The sequence below is a fragment of the Anabrus simplex genome, chromosome 2 (assembly GCF_040414725.1).
Source record: "Anabrus simplex isolate iqAnaSimp1 chromosome 2, ASM4041472v1, whole genome shotgun sequence".
In the NCBI taxonomy this organism is placed as follows: domain Eukaryota; kingdom Metazoa; phylum Arthropoda; class Insecta; order Orthoptera; family Tettigoniidae; genus Anabrus; species Anabrus simplex.
Window position 1 is genome coordinate 1176439305 of NC_090266.1, and position 18843 is coordinate 1176458147.

Sequence of the window (18843 nt, forward strand, 5' to 3'; positions counted from 1 at the left end):
GCTTGCTTGCTTGCTTGCTTGCTTGCTTGCTTGCTTGCTTGCTTGCTTGCTTGCTTGCTTGCTTGCTTGCTTGCTTGCTTGCTTGCTTGCTTGCTTGCTTGCTTGCTTGCTTGCTTGCTTGCTTGCTTGCTTGCTTGCTTGCTTGCTTGCTTGCTTGCTTGCTTGCTTGCTTGCTTGCTTGCTTGCTTGCTTGCTTGCTTGCTTGCTTGCTTGCTTGCTTGCTTGCTTGCTTGCTTGCTTGCTTGCTTGCTTGCTTGCTTGCTTGCTTGCTTGCTTGCTTGCTTGCTTGCTTGCTTGCTTGCTTGCTTGCTTGCTTGCTTGCTTGCTTGCTTGCTTGCTTGCTTGCTTGCTTGCTTGCTTGCTTGCTTGCTTGCTTGCTTGCTTGCTTGCTTGCTTGCTTGCTTGCTTGCTTGCTTGCTTGCTTGCTTGCTTGCTTGCTTGCTTGCTTGCTTGCTTGCTTGCTTGCTTGCTTGCTTGCTTGCTTGCTTGCTTGCTTGCTTGCTTGCTTGCTTGCTTGCTTGCTTGCTTGCTTGCTTGCTTGCTTGCTTGCTTGCTTGCTTGCTTGCTTGCTTGCTTGCTTGCTTGCTTGCTTGCTTGCTTGCTTGCTTGCTTGCTTGCTTGCTTGCTTGCTTGCTTGCTTGCTTGCTTGCTTGCTTGCTTGCTTGCTTGCTTGCTTGCTTGCTTGCTTGCTTGCTTGCTTGCTTGCTTGCTTGCTTGCTTGCTTGCTTGCTTGCTTGCTTGCTTGCTTGCTTGCTTGCTTGCTTGCTTGCTTGCTTGCTTGCTTGCTTGCTTGCTTGCTTGCTTGCTTGCTTGCTTGCTTGCTTGCTTGCTTGCTTGCTTGCTTGCTTGCTTGCTTGCTTGCTTGCTTGCTTGCTTGCTTGCTTGCTTGCTTGCTTGCTTGCTTGCTTGCTTGCTTGCTTGCTTGCTTGCTTGCTTGCTTGCTTGCTTGCTTGCTTGCTTGCTTGCTTGCTTGCTTGCTTGCTTGCTTGCTTGCTTGCTTGCTTGCTTGCTTGCTTGCTTGCTTGCTTGCTTGCTTGCTTGCTTGCTTGCTTGCTTGCTTGCTTGCTTGCTTGCTTGCTTGCTTGCTTGCTTGCTTGCTTGCTTGCTTGCTTGCTTGCTTGCTTGCTTGCTTGCTTGCTTGCTTGCTTGCTTGCTTGCTTGCTTGCTTGCTTGCTTGCTTGCTTGCTTGCTTGCTTGCTTGCTTGCTTGCTTGCTTGCTTGCTTGCTTGCTTGCTTGCTTGCTTGCTTGCTTGCTTGCTTGCTTGCTTGCTTGCTTGCTTGCTTGCTTGCTTGCTTGCTTGCTTGCTTGCTTGCTTGCTTGCTTGCTTGCTTGCTTGCTTGCTTGCTTGCTTGCTTGCTTGCTTGCTTGCTTGCTTGCTTGCTTGCTTGCTTGCTTGCTTGCTTGCTTGCTTGCTTGCTTGCTTGCTTGCTTGCTTGCTTGCTTGCTTGCTTGCTTGCTTGCTTGCTTGCTTGCTTGCTTGCTTGCTTGCTTGCTTGCTTGCTTGCTTGCTTGCTTGCTTGCTTGCTTGCTTGCTTGCTTGCTTGCTTGCTTGCTTGCTTGCTTGCTTGCTTGCTTGCTTGCTTGCTTGCTTGCTTGCTTGCTTGCTTGCTTGCTTGCTTGCTTGCTTGCTTGCTTGCTTGCTTGCTTGCTTGCTTGCTTGCTTGCTTGCTTGCTTGCTTGCTTGCTTGCTTGCTTGCTTGCTTGCTTGCTTGCTTGCTTGCTTGCTTGCTTGCTTGCTTGCTTGCTTGCTTGCTTGCTTGCTTGCTTGCTTGCTTGCTTGCTTGCTTGCTTGCTTGCTTGCTTGCTTGCTTGCTTGCTTGCTTGCTTGCTTGCTTGCTTGCTTGCTTGCTTGCTTGCTTGCTTGCTTGCTTGCTTGCTTGCTTGCTTGCTTGCTTGCTTGCTTGCTTGCTTGCTTGCTTGCTTGCTTGCTTGCTTGCTTGCTTGCTTGCTTGCTTGCTTGCTTGCTTGCTTGCTTGCTTGCTTGCTTGCTTGCTTGCTTGCTTGCTTGCTTGCTTGCTTGCTTGCTTGCTTGCTTGCTTGCTTGCTTGCTTGCTTGCTTGCTTGCTTGCTTGCTTGCTTGCTTGCTTGCTTGCTTGCTTGCTTGCTTGCTTGCTTGCTTGCTTGCTTGCTTGCTTGCTTGCTTGCTTGCTTGCTTGCTTGCTTGCTTGCTTGCTTGCTTGCTTGCTTGCTTGCTTGCTTGCTTGCTTGCTTGCTTGCTTGCTTGCTTGCTTGCTTGCTTGCTTGCTTGCTTGCTTGCTTGCTTGCTTGCTTGCTTGCTTGCTTGCTTGCTTGCTTGCTTGCTTGCTTGCTTGCTTGCTTGCTTGCTTGCTTGCTTGCTTGCTTGCTTGCTTGCTTGCTTGCTTGCTTGCTTGCTTGCTTGCTTGCTTGCTTGCTTGCTTGCTTGCTTGCTTGCTTGCTTGCTTGCTTGCTTGCTTGCTTGCTTGCTTGCTTGCTTGCTTGCTTGCTTGCTTGCTTGCCACACTTAAGCGACTGCAGCTATCGAGCTCGGTGCTTGACACCTATGAAGTCAGTCACTATGTTGAACTTAAAATATTTCACCTCTCTCCTTGATACTTTTTTCTTTTCCTTAAATCTGCTATATTTCTGAGACCTCTCATATGTATAATTTGGGAATTCCTCCTCCTAATCATGTCCAACCGTGTCAGCCATCCTAACCGTCCAATTCTTCAGTTTCAACTAAATTTTCCACAAATTCAAATGGCATAACACTGGTCTGAACCAAACAATATGTACTCGCTTGCTGTCAATGACCTTACAGGGCGAGCTGCTACTATGCTGTCTTGACAGCATGCAAAGAGCAAGAACACATTTGATACAGACTAGTGTAATAATATTTCGTTCGTGAATAAATTTGGTAACCATTGGAGATTGAAGACTAGCGAGGTCATTACGTAACCGGCAGCATAGTAGCAGCTCGCCCCGTAAGGTCATTGACAGCAAGCGAGTACATATTGTTTGGTTCAGACCAGTGTTATGCCATTTGAATTTTTGGAAAATTTAGTTGAAACTGAAGAATTGGACGGTTAAGATGGGACATCGTTGGACGTGATTAAGAGGAGGAATTTCCGAGTTATATGAGAGGTCTCAGAAATATAGCAGACTTAAGGAAAAGAAAAAAGTTTCAAGAAGAGAGCTGAAATATTTTAAGTTCAACATAGTGACTGCCTTAATAGGTGTTATTTATTCATTTAAAAAATCTATTTCAAGTGTTTTTATTACATGACAAAGTAAATGTAAACTTAGACACAAAGAAGCATTTTAGTTCTTTTTAGATGTAATAAGGACATAAGTTCAAAGGGCAAAGCAGATTAAAATTTTAGCATATAGTTGACTAATTTAATAGATAACCATTTTATGATTTGAAAATTTCTATTTAAAGTCTGTAATAAATTGACATAGTAAGTAAGTAAGTTGAAACACAAAGAAATATTTTAACAGTTTCAAGATTTTTGTATATAACTGTTGTGTTGATAAGTATATCTGTTCCAATGTACCAAGTCCAAGGATTATTGATGTTTTGGCACTGCTGAGGAAGAGAGTAATTGGCTCTCGAAACATGTACGGTAATTAGGTATAATAAAACATGTAAAGTATTGATAAGGCGGGAAAGTATTTTATAGAAATTTGAATAAAAATCAATACGGACAGGAATAACCAACGCGATAAAAATAATCAATTCAAAGCGGTGAAATTCAGTCATTTGTTTGGTGGGGGGGGATAATCCTATGGCAGTCACTGGCTCAGTGACTTTCATCTTTGTAAACTTAGTCCATTTTGGTGCATAAACCGTCCTGACCAATCTCCTCTTGCTTCAAAATCCTACCCCACAGTACGAAATCTTGGTGTAATTTCATGCTCTTTAAATTGCATCATTTTGTGATTTTACAGCATTGCTGTTGCCTGTTGCTTCCCTTACCCACTCAAAAACTTTTATGCCCACATGTTTGGGTTTTCCTTTCTTCACGCTGCAGAAGGAATTTTTGTTTCTCCCAATAATTTGTCTCCGGTTTCAATGACGAATTATACATAGCTACACTTCATATTTACGACACTGCTCTCGCTCAATTTTCCCCAGCATGATCTAACACATTCAACTTGAAGTATGACCTAAAACTTGTTCTCATTTCTCATTTTATAGTTACACACCTCTGCGTGGGGACGTGGAGTTCAGTTCCTCATGAGTCTCTGAGCCATCAGATGTTACAGTGGGCTGAAACGCTGCCAACAGGAATGCGTTAGCTGGAAAATTTATAATGTTCAATAGTGGACCAATTAAATTGGTATTACAAATTTGCTCATTCAGGACAAATATTTCAGGTTCCCTATGGGAATCGATTTCTGTAACATAAGTTGATTTCAAGGAGGTCGATTCCATGCTGAATGCAGTTGTTAAGGACATGAGCAGGGCATCCCACTCGAACCAACACATTGTTAAGTATTCTCTTGAGGTTAGCAGACAAATTATTGCCATCATATCTTTTAATATCACCAAAATTTGTGTTACAGTTGTCACCACTAAATGCCACACATTTTAAACTTGTTAATGGTGTCAGTGATATAAGTTGAAATACTTCCTGCGTATCATTTGGCATTCTTTCAATATTAAGAAGCTTAATTTGCATTCATCCATTCTTGTGGTCAAAGTAATGAACTACAATGGGGAACATTTTTAATATCCCCATGGTTGCTGGCGTTTGTTGAGACACCAACAAAAGGAATGCATCCACAACCTTTTATGAAGCATTCTATTGAATGAGGTGCTAGAAGTGAATTTGCAATCGCTTCAGTTTTGGTTTGTCCACATGAGATTTTCGATGATATGGTTGAGCCAGGGAAAATTTCTGTCAATAGTCCAGGGGTACAATACATAGGTTTATAAATGCTGTGGTGTGACACAGTATAAGCAAGAGTGCCTTCAGCAGCACTTACTTTATTTTCCAGTTCAGAATTGACTTACGTTGACTTAATTCCTGTTGTTCCTTGTGGAACATAGGGCATCAACAAAGCATCTCCATCTGATCCTGTTGCCAGCCAACCTCTTCACCTTTCTCCAGGTCTTGCCTTCTTCCATTGCCTCCATGTGTACAGATCTTCGCCACGTTTGTTTGGGCCTTCCTCTCCTCCTTTTACCCTGCGGGTTCCAATCCAGTGCCTCTCTCTCAATGGCTTCATTCCCTTTCCTCAACGTATGCCCTATCCATTTCCATTTGCGCCGCTTTATCTGTATGGCCATCTCGGTTTCACTCGTCCTTCTCCATAGTTCATGATTGGAGATTACTTCCGGGCAGTAGATGTTTAAAATCTTCCTTAAACATCGGTTGACAAAGGTCTGGAACTTGGAGGTAATCACTTTAGTCACCTTCCAGGTCTCGGACCCATACAGTAGAACAGCCTTGACATTACTTCGGAAAATGCGAAGTTTGGTCCTAATAGATATTTTGTTGTTCTTCCATACCGGATAGAGCCGAACAAAGGCACCATTTGCTTTTTGTATACGTTGGTACTGCTCCTCCATCTTTGGTAACTACACTGCCCAAGTAGGTGAAACTATCCACATCCTCTATAGGTTCATCACTGAAGACAAATGGGTCTAGTTTGTTGGTGTTCATCCTTAGGGCCTTGGTCTTCTTTGAGTTAATCCTTAGTCCCACCTTTTTCCCTTCTTTTACCAAGTCTTCAATCTTTGATTGCATTTCACCATGTGCCTCAGACAGGAGACACACATCGTCAGCGAAGTCTAGGTCTTCTAACCTATTAGCCAATCCCCACTGGATACCGCGTTTCACATTTCGCGTTACATTCCGCATTACCGCATCAATTACCACCAGGAACATGGTTGGCGAGAGGATACATCCTTGACGTACTCCTGAACATACAGATATAGGCTCAGATACACGGCCCTCATGTATGACTCTGCATGTATAATCACGGTATGTTTCCTGAATGAGGTTGGTAATTTGTGATGGCACTCCATACCGCTTCACTTCATTCCACATAGCTTCTCTACATCAAAGAAAGGACAATAAGTTCCACCTTTTCATTACTATATATTGTGTGAAAGTTTTACATTACAGTTAAAACATCACAACTTTTGTACATTCGGTACCGGTTTCGACAGATTCCCTGTCATCATCAGCCGAGAATAATTAAACAAAGACAAGTATAGATCATGATTCTTATGGTGTGATTACAATGGTGGATTAAAAATATACATTATATATACATTAATATACATTAATATAATTCTTCCATTCTTAAGTCCAAGTTGAAGCTCCAATCGAATTTTATTGTACATATTTTATGTGGAACACCATTCGACTAAATGTTTGTTTACCTTTTTAATGTGTCAAACATGGCTACATAACTTCAATGAATTGACTGGTCAAAAAGTTAAAATATTACAGATTTAAGCCTACAATCAAATTTCACTATAGGCCCTAATTATATATTACAAGAACAAAATTTCTTTTAACAAACCTAACCTTTTAATTAGAAATATTAAGGTGTACACCTCATAAAATAATGACCATTCCCATTTTACTTACCTTTTATTTGTGTATATATATATATATATATATATATATATACTATTTTAATCATATAATGTATATTTTTAATCCACCATTGTAATCACACCATAAGAATCATGATCTATACTTGTCTTTGTTTAATTATTCTCGGCTGATGATGACAGGGAATCTAAAGATAAAAATTTCATTGTTCCGTATTGAAATTATTGATGTTAAAAATTAAATAATTGAAAAGGAGGTTCAACCTATTCAATACTTAAAAGAAAGAAATGCAGTAATCACATTCCTATTTAAATGGGACCGGTTTCGACCTTAGTCCAGGTCATCATCAGCCGTAAAAACATGTACAATGTTTATGAATATTGGAGGTCAGTTTCACACTCTGATAGGCACAAAGACACGACACCACATTCTGTCATGCACAAAGTCACAACACTATCAACTAATATACGAAGATCAAAAATAAATTTGAAGTCGCAGACGAATAGATTTGTAGTAGAAAGCCGCCAGCTCCTGGTGATCAGCGCGGCACATTCAAGGTCATGCGCTGCGGTCGAACGCCAAAGTAGAGTGGAGAATGTTTTGAAGGTCCAGAATTTGTCACGGTTGCAGGAAGTTAAGTACGTATATAAAAATATACGACGCAAATCAGTATAATTGAATGAGTACTTGTACTCCTGCTAAGTTCTTGGAAAACAGTTTTTTTTTTTTTTTCAAGTCAACAAGTGTATGAGGTGTTCAAAAGTACAGACAAGGAATGCCATTACAGCTTTAATTCTCAGAATATTATTTTTGGACTTCTCGGTAATCATTTATACCCCTTTCCTGTCCCTCATTTGAGAATATTTCGAGTTTTCTCCCGCCGAACTCGGTGTGTGCTTACATTACCGGAGAAATCGGCACCTGTGAAGTGGTATATCTTGCGGAGCTGTTGTCTTTGTTCGTCACATGACCAGACTTCCTTGAAATATGCGAGTTGTTTTGCCTTTGTTTTGGCGGCGAAGTGGTGAGAAACTCCGTATCATTGTGGATACTGCGTGCGTGAATGTTGAAATATTTATTGCGATTTTGGTTGCCAAATTTACATATATTGCTCTTGTAGGATATATGCTAATCGTGTATTACAAAATGCGAAAGGTTTGAAATAATGAAGCGATTTATTGTGCAGGAAAATACGTGTGGTGACGTTACCATGATTAGTGATGGTAGTAATAAACCAAAAGTTGTTCAAAACTTTAGGGAGGAATACTCAAAAGAATGGCCCTGTTTATTGCGTTCCTCAAAATCTCATTCAGGCGTGTTTTTGTAGTGTGTGTAGCCGCAAATTTTCAGTTGCGTATGGTGACGAAGAACAAGACTGAGTTCTGTGCTAATATGAACACCGGGTTACGTAGCGCATACCTATCTACGAAATGTCACTGTAATATTTGCCCTAAATGGAACATAATTGCTTTTACATAAATAAACTCGAAAATATGCGGTAAATTAAGAAATAGTACGAAATGGTTTACTTGAAGAGAATGATATGGATACATACTTTACTACCTTACAACTATTTTTTTTTCTGCTACGTCGTAGCGCTTCCGTATGTGTTTTTTTTGTCCAACACTTTCGTGTGTGATGTCTTTGCTCACTGAAGTTGTTTGTATTAATTAGGTGTCGTTTTCTTCATGTTGCTCATTCGTTTTGTGCCCTAACTCATTCATAAATGATATATTTATTGGTCCGGGGATCATGCTATTTTCCTTTCAACAAAAAAGTAATATATTTATTTTGCTGTTTGAACTGCCCGCGCTAGTCATATGGACAAAGATAATGAGAATTTACAGACATTGCACTCCCTGGACCTCAAGAAAGAAACAAATGACGGCACGAGAAGCGGAATACAACATAAGTGAGTCCTGTCTAAAGCCCGTAAGAACATATACATATTTCTCTAGTAACGACGGTATTGCTTAATTTACAGCAGATTTTTCACTTCATTTTCACTTCATGACTATGTTCCATTTGGGACAAATATTACAGTGGCATTTCGTAGATATGTATGCGCTACATAACCTGAACACCGAACTGTTAAGTGCTCTGTTAGTGCAGAGGAAGCACACGATATCAAACGGAATAGCATGTCACCAGTGTACGTTTACCAAACAGCAACTACAAGCTGCTAAGGGCAGCAACTGCAGTACTCAACAAAAGAAATTATCCTTCAATCTACCTCAGATATGTACTGCAGATCACCTGTTACTTTAGCGGGTAAGAATCATACACTCTTTATATGTCAGTCTTTGAATATCTGGTTGAATTGTATGTCGTTCATTAATTTTTCAATGATATGTACGTTAGTAAGATCTCGAAGAAAGAAAATTCTACGGCCGCCTCGCCCGTCACCCCCCCCGGTGCCCGAACGGCTACATTACGAATTGCCTTTCTTGAAAGTTGGCATCTCTGGTAACCCTATTTGTGGCTCATTCTTGTGCCATGTTAGTTTTTTTTTTTTTTTTTGCCAGTGGCTTTACGTCGCACCGACACAGATAGGTCTTACGGCGACGATGGGATGGGAAAGGCCTAGGAGTTGGAAGGAAGCGGCCGTGGCCTTAATTAAGGTACAGCCCCAGCATTTGCCTGGTGTGAAAATGGGAAACCACGGAAAGCCATTTTCAGGGCTGCCGATAGTGGGATTCGAACCCACTATCTCCCGGATGCAAGCTCACACCCGCGCGCCTCTACGCGCACGGCCAACTCGCCCGGTGCCAAGTTAGTAAACAACCAACCAATACTGATATTTATTTAAGAAAACTTCTATTATGACGGATGAAAAAAAACAATTTTACTAGTTTTAAAAAACTTTGCATTGTTTGCAAGAAAAACATTAAAATTTGCATAAAAAACGCATTATCGCAAATGCACATTTTGCAGGTCACTACCAATCAATCTTCCTGGGTAGTGCATGTTCACCCATTGATGAATACAGCAGGAATAAAAGGGAGGTTTCACTTTCATGTTGAAGCCATATGTGGGAGGGATACATTAAGAGAAATTTCTTTCAAGAACCACGGCAGTATCTCCAATCAAAATATTCCTTGCGATTTCCATCCAGATGTTAAGTGAAAATCTTTCCTGATAGGAGAATACCACGCAGAATGAGAGTTCTCCATATCTTGTACATCTGCATTGTGGACGTTTGTTATGTCATCCCTCGTGAGTTGTGAATCATCTGACCACAACACATGGCTAATAGTGATGGGACATTCGATTCATTTGATTCCGTTCACGTTACTGAATCGATACAGTGATCCGATTCACGGCTCATTGGTCACCGCTCCTACTGCATCAGTGTAGTATGTGCTGGTAAGACAGCAGCAACAGCATTCAGTGCTCGCAGCTGCCATCTGGTCTTCATACTATGAACTCCTTTCTTAGAAAAAATGCTAGTTACTCTAATACATCGAAGGTTTCCGGCGACGCAGGGTGGGAAAGGTTAGGAAGGTAGCAGCTATAGCCTGAATTAAGGTACAGTCCCATCATTTCCTGGTGTGAAAATGGGGAAACTATGGAAAAACCATCTTAATGGCTGCCGACGGTGGGATTCGAACCCACCATCCCCCGAATGCAAGCGCATAGCCACGCGATATTAACCGCACGACAACTCGCTCAGTCTTTTTTTAAAAAAGTATTTTTCTATCAGCTGAGAATTTTTTTAAATCGTCATATTTTGTATAGGCTACCCGAGATGTACAGTAGCCCGCTGGTTTTCTGATTCAACATACTGTTATTGCGTCTGTCCACATATGATTGAAGTCTTATGCAACGATGTGACATATGAACTGAGAGAATACTGAGCCGTTCTTCCCAATATAAAACAGGTACTTTTGAGTGGTCATGACTCATGAGCATGACTCATAGTCATAGGGCAGGCTAGAGTCGAGTTTAACTGTCAAATGTCAACTAAGTTATAATACTAAGATTCATTAAACTAATAAATAGTATAACCTAATAGCCTACCTACTTACTAGCTACTTCAGAATTATGTTGTGACTACCTTTTTAACACTGCAAATAAATCCATCTATTATTTAAACCTCCCTGTAAGAAGAGGACAGTGAATGCAAATGGGTATTATTTTCAAATGAGCTGAGCTCGAGAGTCCATTATAGCATACGATTCTTTCAGTCTAGCATGGCTCACTGTATGTCTCGCTGCAGCGGAAGCTCGGCTCTCCGCGTGTCCAGTGAGCCGATAAGGAGCCGTGTGTATCATGTGTCTCACTGAGCCGCGCTCGTTCACGATTCTTTCGATGTGCCATGATTCACTGTATGCCTCGCTGCAGCGGAAGCTCGGCTCTCCGCGTGTCCAGTGAGCCGACAAGGAGCCGTGTGTATCATGTGTCTCACTGAGCCGCGCTCGTTCACGATTCTTTCGATGTGCCATGATACACTGTCTCGCTGCAGCGGAAGCTCGTCTCCCCGTCAACGTCCAGTGAGTGCGCCACTCAGCACTGTCCGCTGGGAGTAAGCTGAATCGTGTGCCGTGAGCTCGCCTTTCCTGTGAATCGATTCACTCGGACACTTGAATGAATCGATACACTGCTTCGAATCATGCATTCAGTAGCCAACACTAATGGCTAAGGAAGTCGAGCTTATTATGAAGTCGGTGCAGCAGCCACTGAGAGATACAAAATGGTTTTTCTTCATTTCCAGACTGGAGTGCTTTCACAGCTTATAAATGAAATAGGTTTGGCCAGTCTCGTGAAAACTACACCATGCCGTACTTCGTGATACGGCAATTTGAGGTGCGGCTCAACAGTTGCTGATTGGTGAATTCATGTGCATGAAGTCCGAGAACATCATCTTCCATTTCAGTGTACCATCCTTTGTGCCCTGCTACTGAAGAACAGGAAGAGATGGAAGAATTTATCTTTGGACAGTGTAATGTGGAACACGTTCCACTTATCTTTCCTCAAAAGGTGGTTGTTCGCCCATTCTGACAATGATTACCTGGTTGTTCTTCACCTTAAAACAATAACCACCACCACCACCATCCTCCTCCTCCTCATCTATCCCCATTCTTCATACAATTGGGTTTATGAAGAACTTCTTCAAAGGGTTACTGAAAGGAAATGTGTTTCCCTGTTTGACAAATGTTTTGGAGTTTGTTTTGTTTAGTTAAAAGGAGGATTGTTATTTATGGCCAGGCTGAATTGCTCAGATGATTCAGCACTGGCTTTCTGAGCTGAGGACTGTAGGACCAATCTCAGCTTAGGCTGTTGGTAACTGAGATGCTCAAATACAACATCCTTTTCTCTAGATGTACCGTCACATAAAGAAACTCTTAAGATTTCTGATCTTGGGTAGTGGGCTGTATAAATCAGTGATTTTAATTAATTAATATATTTATTTTAAATTGTTTTAATTATTTTTCCAACTACAGGTTAGGAAACTAAGCTATCAAGTATGGAACTGCCTACTTGGTGAGCTTTCAAGGTGGCTTTAGATGTCTTTCTAAGTATTAAGAAAATCGAACATTATGAATCTCTTGTTTACATTTCACTCCAACAATATAAAGAAATTGGATGTTTATTGTTTTCCCTTACACTTCTCTGTGAGTGACGATCAGGAAGAATGTGTACATCATAACATACCCATAGTGGAAAAATAAGGATGGTTACCTAGTTTTTTATACCTCATCTTAAAACAATCACCACCACCACCACAATACAATGAACAAATATAATCAAAGTAGCATCCTGCAGTGATGGTGATGTATTGTTGGTTTCAGAAGAGAAATGGTCATTAAAATGACAAGAGAAAATCTTCTGGTGACAAGGATTTCTAATGTATTTTATATTGTGTATATGTTAATTGCCTAAAGTATGATCAGAATTTCAAATACAATGTTGTAAAATTTTTCACATAATGTTAAGGATCTCCACGTGAGATTTGTGGTGGACAAAACGGAGGCAGGACAGGTTTTTCTCCGGGTACTCCTGTTTTCCCTGTCACCCTTCATTCCAGCAACACACTCCAATATTATTTCATTCCATTAATCATTCATTAATCATTGCCCCAGAGGAGTGCGACAGGCTTTGGCAGCCGGCACAATTCCCGTCCTCGCCACTAGAACGGGGCTTCATTCATTCCTTTCCTGACCCGGTCAAATGACTGGAAACAGGCTGTGGATTTACAATGTTAAGAATGTGCTTTTTAAACTTAAATTAGTGTAGGGTGATTATGACAAGTTTTTATGAATATAATTTAAACTAGACCTGGTAGAAAAAGGCTGTTGTAAATTTTAAGATTCAGTGCATTATTGCATATGCAAGACCATTTATTGACAAGTTCACAATTTCACAAGTTTACATATACTGGATCCTAGCCCCAAATTTAGGTAAGTTTTCAAGTAAATCATTGTGTTACCAATTATTTAGCACATTCCATCCCAATTAGACATATTTACAAAATCCCTGATGCTGACCATTCAACCAAAGAGCCTTTGGTTTATTGGGTCCCAGGTTCGATTCCTGGTCGGGTCAGAGATTTTAACCGTTTCTGATCTAGGGACTGGATAATTTTTCATATACACAGAACACACTACACTGCCAACCACCACAGACTATTATGAATACATCACTCCTCATAGGGTTGGATTCAAAAAGGACATCCGGTCATAAAACAGTACCAAGTTCACATTTATGACAAGATTCGTACCTGTGACCCAACCAAATTATGGAAAAAATGACCATGTTTCATTTTTCTCTGTACAGATAAAAAACCCTTCATATCCTGTATACCGAATCATGAAAGCAATCCTCTTAGAACATTTTACAGCAACTTCTCGGAACATTTTAATAATCCTTAATCAGAGACTGAAGATGTTTGCTTCACCAAGAATGCCACCTCAACTAATTATTCATGTCTGCTCATAAGCATGTTATTTCATTTCTGGGACTTGGGATGTTTGCTCATCAGTCTTGCTTGTTCAAGATCATTTTAAACTTGTTAATAAAATGGTCATTGGAATGCATGTCAGGATCCACTGCCATTTAATAATTATGTGTTATCATAATCTTGATTATTCATACTACAGATTTTAATCTGTGCTTTTTTTATATTTTACTTTTAAAAGGACGAACGTCGTGCAGAATTGAATGCTCGTCGCAGCATTGAACTTGAATCTGTCCGTAATAATGCAAAACTTTTGTGCGAGATGTTGGCTTCATATCGTCCTGGAAAATCATCAGATGAGGAACTAGAACTCATCAAGGAAGTCCATCAAAGCTGCGAACGTCTGAGGCCGTTGGTTATCCGTTTAGCTTCAGAGACTCAAGATAATGATAAAATGTTGGGGGATGTCTTAAATGCAAGTGATTTGTTAGCCAGTTCATTAGACAAATATACTCTTGTTATAGAACAAGGGTTATTATTGAACTCTCCAAGTAAAACTGATTCTCTGCTTGATCTCAGTACTCCTAACGAGGAAAAGTCACCGTCGGCTCCAGTTACGTGGCTGCATGATGAGCTACAAGATTTAGGTGAGTCCTTATTGTTTATTATGTGTTTTACTAGCTTAAGTTTCATTGTTGTGGTTTTACATTCAATAGAGTGAAGTGTAAGATGATTTGACATTTTCATAAATTTATGTGACATCCATAAGGAAATGTGTAAGATTGTTGGTAGATTTCACTCTGCAGTAATGGTAAATTAGAATTGAATAGTTTTGTCTGTGATATGAGGGAAACCTACAGTGTTTTAATGAGTAGCCTAAATATTAACATTGCCTCTAAATGAATGAGATAGGAAGCAAAGGAGCATGCATATATAACTCGGTAAAATGTTCATTAGCTAAAATTAACCTTCTTTCTTTATGTACATTTTACATAGTGAGGTGTGCACTATCTGGTTGGCATATGTACTATGGGCCGTGTTTGCACGATATATTTCCCAGATGAAATTGGAATATTAATGTGTATTCCATTTTAAGTTAAGGCTACTTACACCTAAGGCGCATGAAGGTGGTGTTGGTGGTTCAACGAATATAGCACGTTGTATACAGGGGTTTCTAAATGCCCATTACAGACTTTGAGGGCTTGCAGTGGGGACCAAGACGGTTAAGTTTATCACAGGAACTTGTGTCTGGAAACGTACCGTCTTCCTGCTACCCACAAAAAAAACACCACAGCTCCTGCATTTTCGGCGCACTGTCCGACTTCTGCTGCTTGTCGTCTGGGTCCAGCTACAGGCGGGGCTGGATGTTATGACCACCGACGTCAACACAGACACGGACGGTACCTACGTATCATGTTCTCGTACACACGATTTTCAATACCTGGTCCTTCAATATTGGCCGCAGCCATCACCTGCGCCAGTAGATCTTCTTCAGATTCCATAGCGGTCTCGTAAATAAAATTTTCATACAACATCACATCACAAGTCAAGTCTGGTGAATGTGCAGGCCAAGCAATCGGACCACTACGACCTATCCACTATTGCCCAAATCTTTGGTGCAGATGAACTACTGTATGTACAGCTTATTGCTGTGTACGTAGTAAAGAATTACTGCTGTACTGTAGTATGAACAAAAATCACAAGTACAACAGCAGGTACAACACGTCTCCGTGCGGATCACACACTCAACTGAATGGTATGGAATGTCAATAAACCTGTAGTGATATGGGGCATCACGTGATCGTTCAATGACGTACGTACTCTAGTCAGTGGCAACGAAAATGCGGGAAATTTGAACGTGTGCTGTGGTGGTTTTTTGCGGGTAGCAGAAAGACGGTACGTTTCTGGACACAAGTTCCTATGCTAAACTTAACTGTCTTGGTCCCCACTGCAAGCCCTCGAAGTCTGTAATGGGAATATAGAAACATTCTGTATATAGCTTATTTCAGCCACTTAAAGGCGTATTATGTTCTTAACCACGTGGAGTTAGCTGGCACAGAAAATGAACAGTAACGGTGGATAGATGGGCGCAGACTGTTCTCCCTCTGCTAACTTCAAGTGTATGTCAGTCTAACTATAAAATGGACTGTATTACAGTAGTTAGGATCCAAAGATATACACTGTAGTATTGAAGTAACTATCTGTATTGTGGTGTTTGATGGTGCCTTGTCTTGAACTACATGTGGGAGAGGCTGGTGTGATTGGGAGTGTGATAATTCAACTACCGGGCGAGTTGGCCATGTGGTTAGTGGCGCGCAGTTGTAAGCTTGCATCCAGGAGATAGTGGGTTCGAACCCCACTGTCGGCAGCATTGAAGATGGTTTTCCTTGGTTTCCCATTTTCAGATGATATAGATGTTGATTCCCATAGGGAACCTGAAATATTTGTCCGGAATGAGTAAATTTATAATACCAATATAAACGGTCCAATAACGGACCGTTTATATTGGTATTCCCATTTTCACACCAGGCAAATGCTGGGGCTGTACCTTAAGGCCACGACTGCTGTCTTCCCACTCCTAGGCCTTTCATATCCCATCGTTGCCATAAGACCTATCTGTGTGGGTGTGCCATTTACCAGTATGCACTAGCCATGCATCTTGGTGGATGTGCTATTTACCAAGTGATGAGCCCAACTTAGCACACTGGGGCAAAACGCTGGCAACCAGGAGTGCGTTAGCTGGAAAATTTATAATGTCCAATAATGGACCATTTGCGATTGGTATTATAAATTTACTCATTCGGGACAAATATTTTAGGTTCCCAATGGGAATCAACATCTATATCATCTGATGGCCAGGCAGGCATCAATTTTTGGCAGTGAGACAGTCTGTCATAGTGCATTGGCACTGCCGGTGGCTCCAAGTAGCTTACGCAGTGGTCTCCACGGTATGCACTACCCATGCTTCTTGGTGGGTGTGCTATTTACCAACTGATGAGCGCAACTTAGCACACTGAGGCGAAACGCTGGCAACCAGGAATGAGTTAGCTGGAAAATTTATAATATCCAATAACGGACTATTTATATTGGTATCCTCAAGGCTGCCAACAGTGAGGTTCGAACCCACTATCTCCCGGATGCAAGCTCACAGCTGCAGAACCCTAACCACACTGCAAACTTGCCTGGTAAACTTAAATTCTCATGCACGCATGTGTACAGTAATCAAGTTGCTCACAAACACACACGTGCATCTATATATCCAGAGCTGTCGATACTTCCACAAGAGCACCTAATAAACACCAAACGGGAAAACCTACATGCACTCACGATGAGGTGAGGTCCACTTGAGGTGAACCACAAGGTTTGCAAACAGGGCTGTACCTTCTCGTAAATTTCCCAGTACCAGAATGTTTGATTATATATTATAGCAGACCACAAGAACATGACAATGTTGTGCAATAATAATGCATTCATTTTGATCTTCACCATCGACAAGTGCAAATATTAAATTTTAAAAAATATATTAGATTCTCAAGGACTCATCTTGTCGTCGTTTGCCTGCGCATTCCGATACCAGTGCACCCCTGGTTGCAAGGCTTTGGAATCCATGCCAGAAACAAGTGTGTGCGTTGCCAGTATTTCCTGGCGACGTTGCCGATAAGTGGTAACATAGAGCCTTAAGTATTTCAAATGACAACTCATATGTCACTGGTGAATAAATTGTGCATTGTCTTGCGAACACGTTGTCAAACTACCGATAAGCCATGCACTGTACATATGCTGGTATTATTTATTTATATGTTGTACAACATCTCAACTGTGTTACCAAATTGCCAATAAGCCATATACGTATGTAAATTGCTCATTCATATGCAACTTATATTGCAGTTCCATTTAACTTTTAAACAGATTGATGAACAAAATTTGGACGTGCCACGATTATGCGATGAAATGTTAAAATCCAAATTTTTATTAAAAATAAAGGATGCGATGATTACGCATTGGCAACGGTTATGCGGTGAAATCAGTATTCCTTGAGGATCCACCTATTCAATAATAATATAATCTCACTTGTTTACAAATACATTTTGAAATATCAAATTGCAGGGAATGTTTCGCCTTGATCTAGGCATCTTCTACCACTTATATTTGTTTTAAGATTTAAATTATTAACATATTTTCTTAGGCTATTAACAGTGTTCTGTCCCTTCAGAAAAGTTTTTGAACAATTTGTGTAGCCCTTCTCTATAAAACACACAATAATTAAAATGCAATATGAATTACAAAAACTGTTCACCTCCTTTTTATCATTTTACAACACTAGACAAGTAGCAATAGCCAGTAAGACAGGCCACATCACCTAAAGAGAGTTAGCTGCAAGAGATGAAGTAAGGGGACTTCTAATAAGACTAAGTACTAGATATTTCATTCTACAGCAACAAATCAGGTCCAAGTTATTTCTTCAGAGATAACCTTGAGAAGTCCCCTCTTCTGTACAGCAAATAAATACAACAAAAGCAGCCCACTTCATAGTTCCTTAAACTTTGCAAGATATTTTTTTGAAGTAAGACTTGCGTTAAGCTACCGACTTCATAAAAAAAAAATATATATCAGTGCACATATAGCTGGACTCTTTTACATACATAGCTTTTTCAAAATAAAAGTGAACGTGTGTGAACTGTTTTTGTAATGAATATTGTATTTTAATTGTTATGTATTTTATAGACAAGGGCAACACAAATTGTTCAACATTTTTTAATGTGGGATGAACATTGTTAATAGAGTAAGAAAAAATGTTTGTAATTTTAATCTTAAAACAATTACATGCAGCTAAAGATGCCTAAATCAAGGTGAAACATGCCCCGCAATTTGATATTTTAAAATGTATATGTAATAAAGTGATATTATATGATGTATTTAATAGGTGGATCCTCAAGGAATATTCTTCTTTTCATTGAAGTAAGTGAAGAGCACGCCACTTAAAGTTGGCCGTGACTGAAGCACTGGTTCAGTACATAATGACACAAAATGTAATGTGAATTATAAACCCATAAATCTGAATCTTAAATGTACACAATATTAAAAAGATTGAAACATGGAATATATGCATAATGCTATGGCGATGATGATAATGAAAATGGCTGAATAAATAAATTACAGCCCATAGTAGTTCTCAAATATGGGTAAGCATGCATAGCACTCTGAACAACACGACTGTAGAATCCAAACGCTTTCCATAGAATGGCACGGTCATTCTTCAGCTGGCCTGTTAACAAATTAATGACTACTGATGCACAAAATGAGTAGCCTATTCATCAGTGAAGGCAATCACTCTTGTAGAAAATTTCATTTCAAGGCCACCCAGTGCACTTCATTTTTCAATAGGGCCTACTGTTTACCCATTCTTTTAT

General features: G+C 40.4%; 1 protein-coding gene across 1 annotated transcript in view; it reads left to right on the plus strand.

The window, feature by feature from the left end:
* Nucleotides 1–18843, plus strand: part of Gga (ADP-ribosylation factor-binding protein Gga) — a 312496-nt gene that overhangs the window by 71594 nt on the left and 222059 nt on the right. The window contains exon 5 of the mRNA XM_067142150.2: nt 13674–14079. Coding sequence (XP_066998251.2) covers nt 13674–14079 — 406 coding nt within the window. The remainder of the gene's footprint in view (nt 1–13673; nt 14080–18843) is intronic.